The sequence below is a fragment of the Salvelinus fontinalis genome, chromosome 7 (assembly GCF_029448725.1).
Source record: "Salvelinus fontinalis isolate EN_2023a chromosome 7, ASM2944872v1, whole genome shotgun sequence".
Taxonomy (NCBI): Eukaryota; Metazoa; Chordata; class Actinopteri; order Salmoniformes; family Salmonidae; genus Salvelinus; species Salvelinus fontinalis.
Window position 1 is genome coordinate 22,951,718 of NC_074671.1, and position 16,332 is coordinate 22,968,049.

Consider the following 16,332-nt stretch of genomic DNA (forward strand, 5'->3'; position numbering starts at 1 on the left):
CTTCCTGCTAAGGCCAAAGGTAGATGTCACTGCACTGTGCAACGTACCTACAACATCAATAATCAACTCTGCCGTTGTCACTTCAGAGGGCAGGACACTGAAATGCGTCAGAAATTAATCTGAAATGTCTTGACATTGGAAAACAATATGTCCATCTGTTGGGTTGTTGGTGTGGTATCTAGGTGATAGGTTTGTTGTGAAACCCTGGTATGTCGCATGGGTGTTAGTCCCCATCGCTGTACTGGGGACAGAACACACACGGACACAGTTATGGAACATACACATAAGCATTATCAGGGCGAACAGTTTAACTCTTTTTCATGCTTACAATGTGACACCACACTGCCAATGTTCCATTAATCGATCCAGGCTCACTGCCAGAGAGATGGAGGCAGTGAGACAAGCTGATCGGAACAATCAGGGTCCAAATATTTACAAGAGGTCAGCCAAAGTCACTGCATATATAACAAATGAGCTATGTTTAAAAAAGAAAAAAGGGCATTTTGAGATGAAATGTGTGTTAACATGCCCTTTTGACCCTTCAGAAAGAGTTAGCTCTTAAGCTCGTCAATTTGGTATGTAAATAGGATCGCTGGGCGTTCACACACACACACACCAGGCAAATTATTTTGAACATTCTTTAAGTGCAGTCTTTGTATTTTGTTGCAAGTTTTGACCTACAATGCATTCACCTTGAAACACTGACCGATCGATACAGGTATGATTCATAAAGTATTTTCAAGTACTACTTAAGTAGTTTTTGGGGGGTATCTGTACTTAACTATTCATATTTTTGACAACATACTTCACTACATTCCTATAGAAAATAAATATATATTTTTTGTGGTCTGGTTCACTTAATAAGCAATTTGAAATTACACTTTTACTGTTGATACTTAAGTATTTTGGCAATTACATTTACTTTTGATACTTAAGTATATTTAAAACCAAATACTTTTATACTAGTAGAATTTTACTGGGTGACATTCACTTTGAGTAATTTCCAATTAAGGTATCTACTTTTACTCAAGTATGAAGATGAGGGAACACTTGGGATAATCGCCGGCAAAAGCAAAAGTGCAATTAAAAATGGATCAGTCACTTGGATGTTGAATCAGACGTCCTCCAGTGATTTAACGTTTACTGTTGAAAAGAGATATCCCGATATACAGTAAAATACACACACTAATGGGTAAAAAAAAAAAGCAAAATAGTTGATTTTAGACAACTGCCAACTTCAAGGAGTTGGTTTGATGGGAAGTAGTTTCTTCTCCGCCCCCCCCCCCCCCCCCCCCCCCCCCCACTTGTGCTATGTCATGACTTATCTGGACCACCTATTGAGATGTGCCTTTTGTTAAGTAAATCAGGTGTTAAATAAGGTGAAAAGTAGACTGGAGTGCATCTACGTAGACTCAATAGACTTAGGTTTGTCCAGCTATTGCCGGTAATATGCACATGCCAGATGGATTTGAGTAGGTGATGTAACTAGTAGTTACTGATTGTGGGCTGAAAGAACTGTTGATAGAATGAAAGAATAATTATAAATGGGAAGATATGTTAGAAGATTTGATTGCTAAATCCAGCAGAAGCTGTTAAGCAAGTGTGTTGAGTGAATCTGCCAGAAGGCATATGATGCCAATTGTGTCAGATGTAAATAAAATGTATGCCTTTTCATAATGAGTAAATATAAAATCCTGTAGTTTGGGAATAAAGAAAGAACTGGAGATACTATGCAACACACACCACACTGGAGTTCAGATGAGTGCATTGTGGCCGATTTGCCCCGATTCACAAAACCACCTTACTAAGCACGATGGGGAGCTCTCTGAATAAGGGACAGCTGAGAGAGAAACAATGGAACCGGAAAAGGGGGGGATCATACGATGAGTGAGGAGAAAGGCAAAGAACACTGCATGACACTGACAAGTCTGCAAAAAAAGGCATTTATCATGAGTTCAGTTCATTGCTTCATACTCAATACTAGCCCAGCCAGAAGTTAATCAAATTTGTGGCAAAAGGGGAACAGCAGGAAACAGATAAGAGGCTCTCAGGTACAACAAGGGTAACAAGTGAGAAAAAAAAAAAGACATACAGGTGGACGCACACAAAATGAAATCATAAAAATAATAAAAACAAGCAATATAAATAAGTTAATACTGGGAACAACCTCTGAAAAATTATAATACTACTAATAGTAGAATGGTTCAAGTGCCGGAGTTTGGCAAATTTGAATGACCCAACTACTGTCCCATTTGTCATCTAGTAAACAAAAAAAGTATAATTTCACTGGCTTTCACTGGAGAATGGAATAGTTGCTTGGTGTGGTGTGTTACGATTGGCTGACGGCCGCAGTCAGCTTCATCTTTTGCTCGGCAGGAAGTGACCTCACGGCACCCTCAAATTTCTGGGAGTGGCGCTGAGCGACGTCTCGGAGCAGCATGACCAGGGTGTTCTGGGTTTCTGGATGACCAACATTGTCATAACGTTTTATATCTACATATGACAACTTAGGTACACGAAGAGGAAAGGAAACCTGTCACGATTTAAGGTTCTCTTACCTGGATCAAGGTCCTTCGTTCCCAGGACGTGGCTGGAAGCAGATACTATTGGCTTAATTTGACTCACCACCTAAGGAGACAACACTTATTACTACTAAAATACAGATGAGTATTTGACATAGTTACTAGCCAACATTGTGGAATTACACATTGAGATCAATTCTAGATCTGTGCATATTTCCATGGAAATGGACAATAAAGTATCATATGATGTGATCCGTTTAAGAAAGCCAAACAGGCTAAATAAATGAGTGGGAACATACCATTGCAGGGTTCTGTGAGTAGAGCATGGCCAGGCAGCTGTACACAGTCTTATTCTCCTCCATGTCCTCCTTCAGAGGGAGGCAGGCCAGGAGGGCAGGGAACACCTAGGACAGAGAGATAAGAGTTCTCCATGTCAGCATCACTGAGGACACTCAGCTCTTCAACTCGTGCGGCTGTGTACGTCAATAAGCCTGTGGCAAACTCACATTGTAAATCTAATATACAGCATTTTGGACATTGAAGAATTGGAGACAAGGCCATAGACACAGGTCACAGATATTCTCAGAGCAACTCAAAGTTCCACACAAATCTTCCAGAGTCATGCAAACACCTCGAGTTAGGCATTGGCCCGGCATAAAATCCCATGCATGAAAATGCAGACAGTACCTGTTCCAGAGGGACACCCTCCATGTGGCTCATGATCATCCTGCAGAGGGCAGCGCACAGATTGTCAATCACCCTCCTGTCCTGTTCTTTGGACAGCAGGTTGGAGAAGAGGGACAGCATCATGGGGTAGTCTCTGGGAGGAACAGGAGTTGAGGAAAACACCCTAGGCCGCTGGACAGGCCAATACTACAGTAATAGAATCTAAATCATATGGTCAGTGCTGGTCAATGTACCTAGCTACTCATGTGAACTATAACATTGAGTTAAAAGAGATTCTCCGGTACGTTTGTTTACTTTTTAGCCAGTAGTTCTTAGTCGCCAAAGTACCAGAGCATGTCTTTAACAATGCTCAAACACAATCACATACACCCACATAGAAAAACATACACACACAGAGAATAGACACATTATTGAGAGGGATACTGAGCGACGAGTGGTCCAGCAGCCTGGGCCAGAGCTCCCAGTCCAAACACGCTGTTGTTGCGAACCTCACTATCGCTGTCTCTCACCCCGGCCACCAGCACAGGTAGCAGCCGATTGGACAGTTTACCAGCACAGGCCCTTCCCCCGGACACACTGACCAGGGATTGCAGGATCTCACCGAGCGTGCCCACGGAGAAGGAACGGTCAGCCACCGTGCACGACGATTTCTGAGGAACAAATCCATCCTCATTCAATACACATCGAACTAAAGGTTTATCCTTCAGTATGCCTCTGTACTTAACGCTGACATTTTTTACAAAATAAAAACAGAAAGAAATGGTAGAATTTCAACACAAAATGAATTAGGTCTATTCATTTCTATATTGATCGATTGTCAACTGGAGTAAATGACTTGGGTTATTTGAACCCAATGCTAACAGTCTAGTGGTAGGTTGACTCACAGCCTTGTTCATGATGAGGGGCAGCAGCTCGTTGAGATGGGGCTGGAAGGTGTCCGCTGGTACAGCGGAGGCCAGCAGAGGAATCCCCTCACCTGCAAACTCCTGGAGCATGGCATCATACTCCGCCTAGAACACACAACATGGTCATATCATTTGCACCATACACTTGGAAGTACATCCGATCCTGCCAGTGCTGGAGAGTGTGACGAAAGAGAGAGGAAACCCCACCTGCTGCTCGTCATCATCTGCCTCATCTCCTCCTCCGTCCTGACAGACAGTCTGTAGACACAGGGTAAGGGGAGGGTCAAAGGACTATCACATTCTTTTCCTATTATGCTACGATGCCCTTTAACCCCTTATATTTGTGGGAATTGGCCTATATGGATAGAGCCAAATTGAAATGTTTTTAAACAGGAGAACTGTAAAAAGCATATGCATGACCATGGTAGCAATTGAAAGAGAACACTTGGTCTGATAAATTACAGGGAAATTATCATAACAAAAAGTGAGGACACAACAGTTTACCTAACACAAGTAAACATGACACGTTTTATTTTATGCGCATTTTACATTTACTGTACTTTTCACAGCATTTGTCAATAACAAAGTCAGAAAATACTCCTGATAGATTCAGTAACATAAGAATATTCATTGACATTTTGGAGTAGGTGCAAGATAAGAAAAAAAACTATTCCCAGGGTTTGAGTGAGAGGTCTAACTGGTGTCTCCAACTGTGCACAGTTCATAAGTCAGTTCAAAGCACTTACGACTTAAAAAATATTTTGGCTTGTAAAAAATCTTAGTGGCGGGTAGTTTTTTTAAAAAATAGTACATTTTAGGCCCTGTATGCAATCCAAAAACATTTCATTATAAATCGCTATCTGGGTCAGGTTGGCATAATTTGAAAGCTTATTCTATTGCCAACATGACTAGCTAAGTTATACAACATGATCTTACAGTGTTATGCTTACAAAAGGCACTTCAGACAAACAGATCGGACTCATGAGTGCATTTAAGTGCATGTTCCGCTGCAAATGTTCTTCACAATACGACAAACATAGGCTCATTGTGTTCAGGACAACCCAGGCTATAACGCATGTCATCCTTGTAATTGTGGATCAAACATAGCCATCGTAAATGTTAATCATGTAAATTCAATTTTCAAATATGGAAATGTGACGTGCACATTTGGACTCATAGGTGTGTGGTTTGCTGGTATGACATCGAAGCCATATTTATTATAATCCTCAACATTTCATTTGTCAGAACACCGACTCCTCTCGATTTACAGCATTTCCCTCACCCAGACAACAAATGTGCATAAGTATCCCAATTAGCAGAAGGGATGGGGGCATCTTCTTGTCGCGTGCAGTGCTGACGTCAAGTATAGCATGTTACTGTACAGCCACTGGGTTCCAATTTAGGCGATGATCAATGACAAAATGGGGCCTTTTCAACCCGTATATGGGATGACTGGGGCTGTGAGTGGAAAGAGCTACGTCCACACTAACACATATCCTAATATCAGATATCCTAAATTAATAAATGGGGGAAATCCTATCTGTGAAGAGCACTCAGGCTTGGTTTGTGTCAGCTCACCCTCTTCTTGAGCACATCTCGGATGGCCTGACTGATCTCCTGCAGGCGCCCGGGGCTCTGCAGCGCTTCCCCCTGGCAGGCCTTCAGCACGGCGTTCATGGCCTCCAGCACACCCATCACCACTTGGCGCTCACGCTCACCGCGCACCGCCTCCAAGAAGCTGGGAAGCACCACCCCTAGCAGCTTCTGCATGGCTGAGGGACGGATGGAAGGAAGCTTAATTGTATTATTAGCCTGGCGAATTCCCAGAATGAATGTCTTAACTATTATCGCATCTGATACATTAAATAATTATCTTTGAAAAACTATAATAGCACCACATAAGATGCTTCAGAAATTCAAAGAGCCAAAGCTCTGATGAGGTAGAGGTTGAGCGAGATACCCTGGTGGTTGGCCTCAGTGGGATTCTCCTGCCACACTTTATGTTGAGCTCGGCAGAACTGGCCCATGGCCCCGAAGGCAGCCCTGCGTACGTCCTCGTGGGGGAACTGAGGGGAGGACGGAACGCATGGTCAGAGATAGTCAACGCTGACCAACATACAAACTACCCATTACACAGAGGGAGAGGAGGATGGATGAGCTGTGCTACAGTACTTACATCACGCAGCTCATAGACCTGCTGAAAGCTGGACTCCAGGAAGGGCTGGAAGGCGACACTGAAGGGGTGAAAAGGATAAGGAGACATCAGTGACTGTAGGGACAACACATTCCCATTTGCCTACTGGAAGACAGTGGAAGTTAAATGAGGAAAAGTTGCCGCGAAGTGAGATGATTGTATCAGATTTACAAGGACTCGGGCCTCCCGGGTGGCGCAGTGGTCTAGGGCACTGCATCGCAGTGCTAACTGCGCCACCAGAGTCTCTGGGTTCGCCCCCAGGCTCTGTCGCAGCCGGCCGCGACCAGGAGGTCCGTGGGGCGACGCACAATTGGGCTAGCGTCGTCCGGGTTAGGGAGGGTTTGGCCGGTAGGGATTTCCTTGTCTCATCGCGCTCCAGCGACTCCTGTGGCGGGCTGGGCACAGTGCGCGCTAACCAAGGGGGCCAGGTGCACGGTGTTTCCTCCGACACATTGGTGCGGCTGGCTTCCGGGTTGGAGGCGCGCTGTGTTAAAGAAGCAGTGTGGCTTGGTTGGGTTGTGCCTCGGAGGGCGCATGGCTTTCGACCTTCGTCTCTCCCGAGCCCGTACGGGAGTTGTAGCGATGAGACAAGATAGTAATTACTAGCGATTGGATACCACGAAAATTGGGGAGAAAAGGGGATCAAATTTAAGTAAAAAAAAAAAAAAAAAAAAAAAAATTTGATTTACAAGGACTCTAGGCACAGAGGGGCCAACCGGAGTAGTGGCTAGCTGCTGATACCATGCAACGCAGAATGAACCCAGATGGTCTGTGACATGCAACACTCAAAATAACTCTTTGCTCTTGAGTCTTTACCCGGTGTTGAAGGCAATCTCTCCCAGAGCATCACAGGCGTCCTCCTTCTCGTCAATGTAGGCGTTTTCCACACTGAACCTGGGGAATGAAGAGAGCACAGAGATTAAAATGGAGAAGGACAGAGGGAATCCCCTCCATCTAGTTCTTTAGGCACGAGCCTGACAAACAAAATGGCTTCCATTTGTTTCAATTGACTACTTTTATGTCAGCTGCTTTGAAGGTTACATTGTGTCTTTACTCCTGCCCCACAAAAAAAACACATCAAAGGTCATAAAATGAAAGATAATCAGATGAGAAACGTACCCGGCTGTGTCTGGGTCCACGGTGTCGGCCCCCTCGTCATCCAAAATGGCATCTCCCTCGGCATCGTCATCATCATCGTCGTCCAGCAGGACAAAAGTCTTGTCCTCCTCAAGGTGAGCCTAAGAATGAAAAAAAAAATGTTTAAACTATGTAAACTATATTTTTAGCAGTTTCTCAATGGTGTAAGAGAATGTGAATAGGAGTTATAGCACAGTGTCTGTCAGACTGACCGTGACTCCCTCTGTGGACTTGAGGGACAACAGCATGATGGTGGTGATAGCTGTGAGGTGGGGGCTCAGACAGTCTGGACTCACTGTGGACACGGCCGAGAACAGACTGTACCTGTACACAGAAAGAGACAGAGAAGGATCGAGGGGGGAGGAGAAGCACATGGGTTCAATACAGTCATCAAAAATTCCGAAAACAGTCATGCACTCTGAACGCCAAACCCAACAGGCTGGCAGGACTTCTATTAGAGTGGGAGCATCTCAGACACACACTACATACGTGCAGCGCCGCAGGTCGGGGTCGTCGATGGCATTGGTGAGGTTGAGTCCCAGCTGAACACACTCTGCAGCCAGGGGGCTGAACACATCCTTGCCTATGGTGCGGGCCAGCACTGACAGAGTATCTGACAGAACAAAGGAAACCCCATTCGTCATCTAGACGTGACTTGGGTTAAAAAAATCTCTATGACGCAAGACAGATCAGCTGTAAACTGTCAATAGCATGGACTACAAGCGTCTGCTGGATGACCACGTCAAACTGACTAAGGCTTAGAGATAGTTAGCCTACCCAGAGCCTGTGTTTGCAGAGCCCTCATCTCGTCCCTTGTGTCAGTGAGGAAGCCCTTCAGACTCTCAATAACAGGTGGGAAGTAAGGAACTAGCTTCTCTTTGGCTGCATTGGCTGAAAGGAAGAGAAGGGATGAAAGGTTAATACAGTTACAGTGATACACATTCCAGTCTTTTAAAATGTCTAAAATAGACACTTGATACATCTCAATGGTCTCAAGTGGCCTCCTCTCCTTGTGTCCTTTCCATCTGCCCTGACCTGAAAGATTTTTTCAAAGCAACTGGGACTACTTTGACTTTAGCAGTCCTTTCAGATAAATGTGAATGAAGGAAGACTCAAGCGGAAGCCATTCTAAATTATTGAGCTGTACCATGCTCTATTGAAAGGCTCAATCATAAATGGACTTTTGCAGTGTTACCTATAGCTCCTATGGCACTGACAGCCAGCTCTTTCAGCTTCAGGTTCTCTGCGTTGCTGAGGGCAGATAACATGGTCTCCATCAGGGTGGGCAGGTAGGGCTCAATCTCCGAACCTGATAGAGGATGGAACAGTTCATGAAAACATCAGCACAGAACAGAGGGGGTTAAAAAGATTATTTTCCTCAAATGACATTCAAATCTTATATTATCGGTACCTTAAAAGTAGTCTAGGGGCGAGACTAGAGAGCAAGAGAGTCAGAGGCTCAACATTTGTTTACCTAGCAACAGCTTAGCAGTTTGGCATCCTCCAGAATAGAACCAAACAGACTTGGGTTGAATATTGGAATGCATTTGGAAATACACTGCGAAGTATTTGAAAAACCCCAAATACATTTAACCCAGGAATTTGAAAATAGTGTTTGAAATACGTTTTGGAAAATACTTTAACACAATTTGAAATGCTACTTGTAAAAAAAAAAATTAAGTAATTAAAATACTAAAATAAAGTACTTACTTTCAAAACACTCAAATACACAGAAAAAGTATTTTAAATAACAAATACACATGTTTCTGAACCAAGGTCTGGAACCATTATTTTTTTTTTAAGTCAGTTAAGAACAAATTCTTATTTTCAATGACGGCCTAGTGGTTGCAACTGCCTTGTTCAGGGGAAGAACGACAGATTTTCACCTCGTCAGCTCGGGGATTCGATCTTGCAACCTTTCGGTTACTAGTCCAACGCTCTAACCACTAGGCTACGCTGCCGCCCCAAATAATAGCAAGACAGTTGGGTATGGATCAGGATAAAGGTGAATGGGAGGATCCTCACCCAGATTTTCCATGAAGTTCTCCAGGGCGTAGAAGGCCTTGGTGATGTGTCCGATTTTGGCCTGGTTCAGAGCCGACATGTAGCCCAGCAAAAGTGGCATCAGCTCGGCACAGTACTTACTGACCTCGGGCTGCAGGTGCTCTGAGAACTGTCCCAGGGCAAAGAGGCCGGCGCTGCGGACTACCTGGTTATTGTCTGACAGACTCTGGCACACCGTCTGCAGCATGGAGGACAGCAACCTGACACACAGAGGAACAGATGGACAGTGGGATTAGCAGGAAAAAGACAATAGTTCCATTTGAATGAGAGAAAATAAGACAGAAAAACATTGCTCTGGATTATTTCAGCTCCAAAACACACTAAAGGACTGGACATTGACAAATGTAACAAATTAAATCAACTGTTTTTTGGACAGGGAGCCACTGAATAAGAGAAAGCAGCATTGACTCACTTGGTCCGTATGTGGTCGGCACAGCCCTCAGCCAGCACTGCCATGCACATCAAGCCTGCCTTCCTCTCATAGGGGTTCTCACTGGCCAGGCACACCTGGATCAGGGGCATCTGATGGACATGCCATGGGTCAGACATACATACATAGCAAAACTATTTGTACTTCTATGCATGGAAATGTGCGTACAACTCAGTATGACTACAAGTTATAAACACTGCAGCTACTAATACAATGATGGCTACATACTGCTGCAGCACAGAGATAACATCATGAAGTGTCTGACTGAAAGGCAAATTATAACATAATATAAAGCAAATGAGGGTGTTTACTAACCAGCTGCTGGAATAGTTTCTCAGGGGGCATGTGAAGAGCCATGGTATCAATAACCTGCAGACGAAAAGAGATTATCTTTTAGGCACAAAAATAAATAAATACACCCCTTCTGTTCTTTGTATATGTGGTTATTTCTCAAGGGAAGTTGACCTGAGCAGCAAAGTGTTTAGGACTCTCGTTGTCGGTGTCGCCCTCGTCGCCATTCTCCTCGTCCTCTGGGTCCTCCTCCCCAGGTGGGGGCGCTGCACTCAGCACAGGGAACACTGTCTGCAGGATGGGATTCAGCAGCTTCTGCTTTAGCACCGTCTGCAGGAGGCAGGGAGCACAGAATACATCACTGACAAGCTCCACATATTTTAACTGACAAAAAGGATAAAAGGGCACAGTGCTCGGGGTGCATCTCCATAGTCTAAAGCATCCATTTATAACTGGGTGGCTTTACCTTGCTCTTGAGTCGGATGAGAAAAGCGATGCAGGACAGAGCCTTTACACGCAGGGAGTCAGTCAGGGTGGTGTCTGCACTGACCTGAGACGAACATACACACATTTCACTGTCAACAAGACAACCCATCAACATTCTCTTCAATGTAAGCAAAAAGTCATTACAAATATAATTAGAAGAAGCTCTGTCCTCACCTCCAAGCAGAAATGGACAATTTCAGCAATGTGTGGCACAATGATGGACACCTCACTCTCCATCAGCTCATCAAATACCTCCATGGCATCACTGGCCTGACCCTGGTCAACACATAGAAACATTCCAATCAAGGGACAATAGTGTTTGAAGCTCCATTTAATAGTAATCCCTGATGACTCATCAGTGCAATATAGCAGTGGTGCTAGTGGGGGCTGACATATTGAACTACACCCTACCTGGTCTGCCTTGATAAGGTGTTTGAGTGCAATGATCAGTCTTGGGATGAGGGAGCGCATGAGGTTCTGAAAGACACAGGACATTTAATTTCAACACAGCAATGAAGGATAATGGTAGACTACATTTCTGTTCACTCCAAAAAGGCATAAAATAGATTGATTCTGGCCTCACCATCTCCTCTGTGCCAGTGTAGGCAGTCATAGCAGTGAGGGTGAGGATGCAGTAGTACATAGCTGTGGGGTTGTCCAGGTCTTGCAGCACGGTGCCAAACAGCTGCAGCAGTTGGCGGTAATGGGGCTTGAAGGGCTCTGGGTTGGACTCCACCACTTTGCTGAGCAAGAGTAGACCCACCTGAGAGAGACAGGGGTATTTTAGTGATTGACTGAGGGTACCTAAGATACATAGAATGTATTCAAAATATTTTGATCTATACATATTCTGACCAATCAGTGAGCAACCATCAAGAGCTCAAATCAAAGCCACATACTGCAAAACCTCTCTTTGTTCATGTACAACAAATACATCACTGTGTTTTAGTTCTGTCTATAGAAGCTGATACCTGTCTGTCCGTTGGGTTGTTGCTCTTGGTGGACTGGTTGAGGAGTGTGAATAGAGCAGGCCAGCGGTCTGGCGTCTCGTGTTTGACCATCACTGCACTGAGCTGTGAGAGGGAGTGGCGCACTGTGTGTCTGGAAACAGAGGAGGGTTATTGTCAAATTCAGATTTAACAAGTTTAATTGGTGTGTTGGATGGGTTAGTGGTTATGGTCAGATAGGTTGTAGCTATAAATCTGTATTATAACCCATTGATATTCTAGTAGGATATGACTAGTTTTCCACCTCAAAAGCTATGTGACTATTTTTATGTAAAGGACAAAAGATACTTACTCTGTCTCCTGCTGAAAAGCTTGTAGTACCACTGCTTTCAGACTAAGAAGCAAGAAAGAAAAAATAAAAAAACACAATGGAAACGTATAACAAATAAAGCTCAATGGGAATTCATTCAACAGTCCAATACAGAAGACTTAGATATGGCTGATTGTGGGGGAATTAGACAAAGTGCAGCCAACCTCTCTCTGTGATCAAGGCTAATCTTCTTCCAATGCTTCTTTACTCTCATCCGCAACATCACTGCAGCTGACTGGCGGATCTGAAGGGAGGGTAGAAAAACAATGAATGCACTGATGAGAGCCGGCAATAAGCCGTACAAATAGAACACATAGAACCGAGTAGGGCATGCAAACCCCTGGGTTACACATACCTTCGGAAAGTATTCACTACCCTTCACTTTTTCCACATTTTGTTGTGTTAGAGCATGAATTTAAAATGTATCAAATTTAAAATAAAAAAATGTCACTGGCCTACACACAATACCCCATAATGTCAAAGTAGAATACGTTTTTACATTTTTACAAATTATTTTAATAAGAAAATAAGTATTCAACCCCTTTGTTATGGCAAGCCTAAATAGGTTCAGTAGTAAAAATGTGCTTAACAAGTCACATAATAAGTTTCATGGACTCACTGTGTGCAATGACTACCTCATCTCTGTACCATACACATACAATTTCACACAGATTCAACCACAAAGATCGGGGAGGTTTTCCAATGCTTCGCAAAGAAGGGCACCTATTGAGCATGGTGAAGTTGTGAATCACACTTTAGAGTTATTAATTACACTTACAACCAGTCAATACAAAGACACAGGCGTCATTCCTAGCTCAGTTGCCGGAGAGGAAGGAACCTGCTCAGATTTTTCACCATGAAGCAAATGGTGACTTTAAAACAGTTACAGAGTTTAATGACTGTGATAGCAGATAACTTAGGATGGGTCAACAACATTGCAGTTACTCCACAATACTAACCTAATTGACCGAGTGAAAAGGAAGCCTCTACATAATAAAATAATCCAAAATATGCATCCTGTTTGCAACAAGGCACTAAAGTCATATATAAAAATAAAATAACGTTTGTTCTAAATACAAATTTAAAGAGTACCTCATCCCACACTAAAACTTAAGACATTGATACCACTCTCCATATTTTCAAGCATACTGGTGGATCTGAAAATGGTTGTCTAGCAATGATCAACAACCAATTTGACACAGCTTCAATCATTTTTTAAAGAATAATGGGCAAATGTTACACACTCCAGGTGTGGAAAGCTCTTAGAGACTTACGCAGAAAGACTCACAGCTGTATTCGCTGACAAAGGTACTTCTACAAAGTATTGACTCAGGGGTGTGAATACTTATGTAAATTAGATATTTCTGTATTTGATTTTCAATACATTTGCTAACATTTTTTTTTATTTTATTCACTTTGTCATTATAGGTTATTGTGTGTAGATTGGTGAGAAAAAAATATATTCACAAAATCTATTCTGTTTTGAATTCAGGCTTTAACAACAAAATGCTAAATAAGTCAAGGGGTATGAATACTTTCTCAAGACACTATCTATCACACTGATGATAGGTGTTTGTCTAACTAATATGTAACCTAGTTACATACCTGTGGGTTCTGGGACCCAGTCATGACGGCACACAACGCTGGGATTATGGCTGGGTCTTTAAAAGCCAGCTTCAACTGGGCGGTGGCCTGTAGGGTGGAGAAAAATATGTTGGATACGGTAAATACTGACTGGAATAAAGAAAACTAGCCACGCAGGCAGCTTAAACGTCAGCAAACTGTCAAGTTTAATGAAGTGACTAAGATTGCGTTTGAATAGTCAGTTAGCCACACTGGTTCGTGACGGGACATAATTTGGCTAGCAACAGGTGTCCATTTTGATTAACAGTTAGCTTAGTTAGTTAACTAGCTAACGTTAGTTACCGGTGCTTGTTATCAAAGCATGTCAGGGTAAATCGCACATTTATAGGTTCAGTAAGGAATCATTACCTGCTGAATAATCGCATTGTCAGGCTGCGTGAGTTGTAAGAGAATCTGTTCTAGTTCCCCAGACATCTTGGCTCTTCCGAAAATCTGTGTTTCTGAGAGTTGATGGTATTATTCAAAATTATGTGCTAAAATGTGGCCCTTAACAGGGCTAAACAGTGAAATAACTTGACTAATGTGATAAATTCTCTAGCTAGTTAGCAACTTTGCTAACTAGCGCATCAAAATATTTATGGTTAAAAATAATTACACCGGTTTACTAACCCAAATCGGCGGCGGTTGAGATTTGAGTGTCGCTCCTAGTCTGGTTCGTTCCATCAAGTCACCACGCGGGACAGAACCATAGACATTAGAACCAAGGACAGAACCCTGGGAGTTCCACGTGAACCGCGTTGTTAAAGGGACCACATTGAAATACACATAAACACATGCTTCACAAATGTACAGCGCCTGCTTTTGGACGGAGGGTAAACCATGATCAGTTATTGTTAGTGAGCGGACAGCACAAACTACTATTTGCATGACTAATTCTGAACGTTTTGAAGTTGCAAAAACGTTGTTGTAGTTGAAAATGTCTCAATTGACATGCATAGTAGTATAGGTGACAATTTGCACCTTCTTTAGGCAACAAAAGCGGGAGTACCTCGTCCCACACTGACACTAAAGACATCGATTAACGAAAAAAACTACTTGCCTGACTGATCTTCCTGTTCCTATATTTTGCTTTCACAGGCATCATAAACTGTTATTTTCACAGGCATCAAGGTGGACAACACACTTTCTTATTAAAAATTAAACAAATTCTTATGTAAAGGTTTATCTAGAATAATATTTGGTGCCACAGTCTAAACATAATTATGATGTAGACCTTAATTCAAAGAACAATTCATTGAAATTGGCTATTTATTTCCTAAGATAGTTGTAAAACGTTATATACTGTAGTATAATACGTATTTCTCCCTTTGATGAGGTAAAACAAAACGATATTTTTTTTACAAACAAATAAAGAACTGTCCACGAATATAGTTTACACACTCACGTATGCCATAACATATATATATATATCTTAACTTAACCTTTCTTATTTACAATGACGGCCTACACTGGCCAAATCCGGATGACCTTTGGCCAATTATGTGCGCCATATGGGACACCCAATCACGGCCGGTTGTGATACAGCCTGGAATTGAACCAGGGTGTTTGTGTCTGACCGCTGCGCCACTCGGGAGCCCCTACATACACGTGTCCAAGCATGTACATTTTTCTGTGCATCTACAAAAGATACAAAATGCATTTAGTGTACAAATAGGCCTAGCATTTAGAATAAAATCGCATTTAGGATACTGTCTTAGCTACAGTATCCCCCCAGGTAAAGATCAGTAGCTATGCTCATAGTCCCATAGGCACAACATTATCACATATTTTCACCACTAACTGAATAATTTAAATGTCAATGCAGCCAAGGAGGTGGACAACAAACACGCATTTGAATGGTAATAGTTGGGACAGTTTGTGCCAGTTTGTGAAAGTTTTGCTACCGGGGTTGATCATACACGGCATTTACATGTCCAGCCATTGTGCACAAATTGTATCTGAGGAGGGTAAAAGGCTCAAGTACAAAGTAATCAGTGATCACCTTTGTATTTGAGGTGTACTAACAGAATGATCAACAACATGCTGTGAGAGACATGTAGATGGGGGTTTCAATTTGCACTTTTAAACCAAACAACAAAGACACATTACAATCCCTATAGATTAAATCATGGAGTGATAATCACATCTAACCAAGATGAGTTGCCCCCTGACAGTTATCTATGTCTGGACAAAAACATAGGGAGTGTAAAGTAAAAGCATAGTCTTTAGGCTATTTACTACATTCTTGTCCATTGCAATGTTTGAATTTAATTCAATTTCTGGAGGTTAAATTAATACACATATTTCTACCACTCACAGACATTTAGGCCACCATTGCTAAACACATTTTTGTAGGTAATGGGAATCTATATATTTATGTAACGGATGTGAAATGGCTAGCTAGTTAGCGGGTATGCGCTAATAGTGTTTCAATCAGTTAGGTCATTAGCTCTGAAACCTAGAAGTAGTGTTGCCCCTTGCTCTGCAAGGGCCGCGGCTTTTGTGGAGCGATGGGTAACGACACTTCATGGATGACTGTTGTTGATGTGTGCAGAGGATCCCTGGTTCGCGCCCGTGTCGAGGAGAGGGGACGGTTTAAAGTTATACTGTTACATTTATACCACTCACAGCCACCACCATCGCTAAAAATGTTTTGTTTCTCTCCACAATTCAAGA

General features: G+C 42.8%; 1 protein-coding gene across 1 annotated transcript; it reads right to left on the minus strand.

The window, feature by feature from the left end:
- Positions 1-1,927: 1,927 nt before the first annotated feature.
- Positions 1,928-14,416, minus strand: LOC129859230 (importin-4-like). Its single transcript, XM_055928730.1, has 30 exons — positions 14,287-14,416; positions 14,026-14,117; positions 13,639-13,725; positions 12,198-12,277; positions 12,016-12,057; positions 11,688-11,817; positions 11,300-11,479; positions 11,128-11,193; positions 10,891-10,992; positions 10,697-10,780; positions 10,405-10,560; positions 10,255-10,308; positions 9,922-10,031; positions 9,471-9,709; positions 8,641-8,754; positions 8,223-8,336; positions 7,935-8,058; positions 7,658-7,769; positions 7,428-7,546; positions 7,125-7,202; positions 6,291-6,348; positions 6,075-6,180; positions 5,693-5,886; positions 4,322-4,372; positions 4,094-4,219; positions 3,633-3,859; positions 3,210-3,342; positions 2,822-2,926; positions 2,559-2,628; positions 1,928-2,460 (listed from the first exon to the last, which is right to left on the minus strand). The coding sequence occupies exons 2-30, from the start codon at positions 14,089-14,091 to the stop codon at positions 2,330-2,332; spliced, it is 3,258 nt and encodes a 1,085-aa protein (XP_055784705.1). The 5' UTR covers positions 14,092-14,117; positions 14,287-14,416; the 3' UTR covers positions 1,928-2,329.
- Between the last annotated feature and the right edge of the window lie 1,916 nt (positions 14,417-16,332).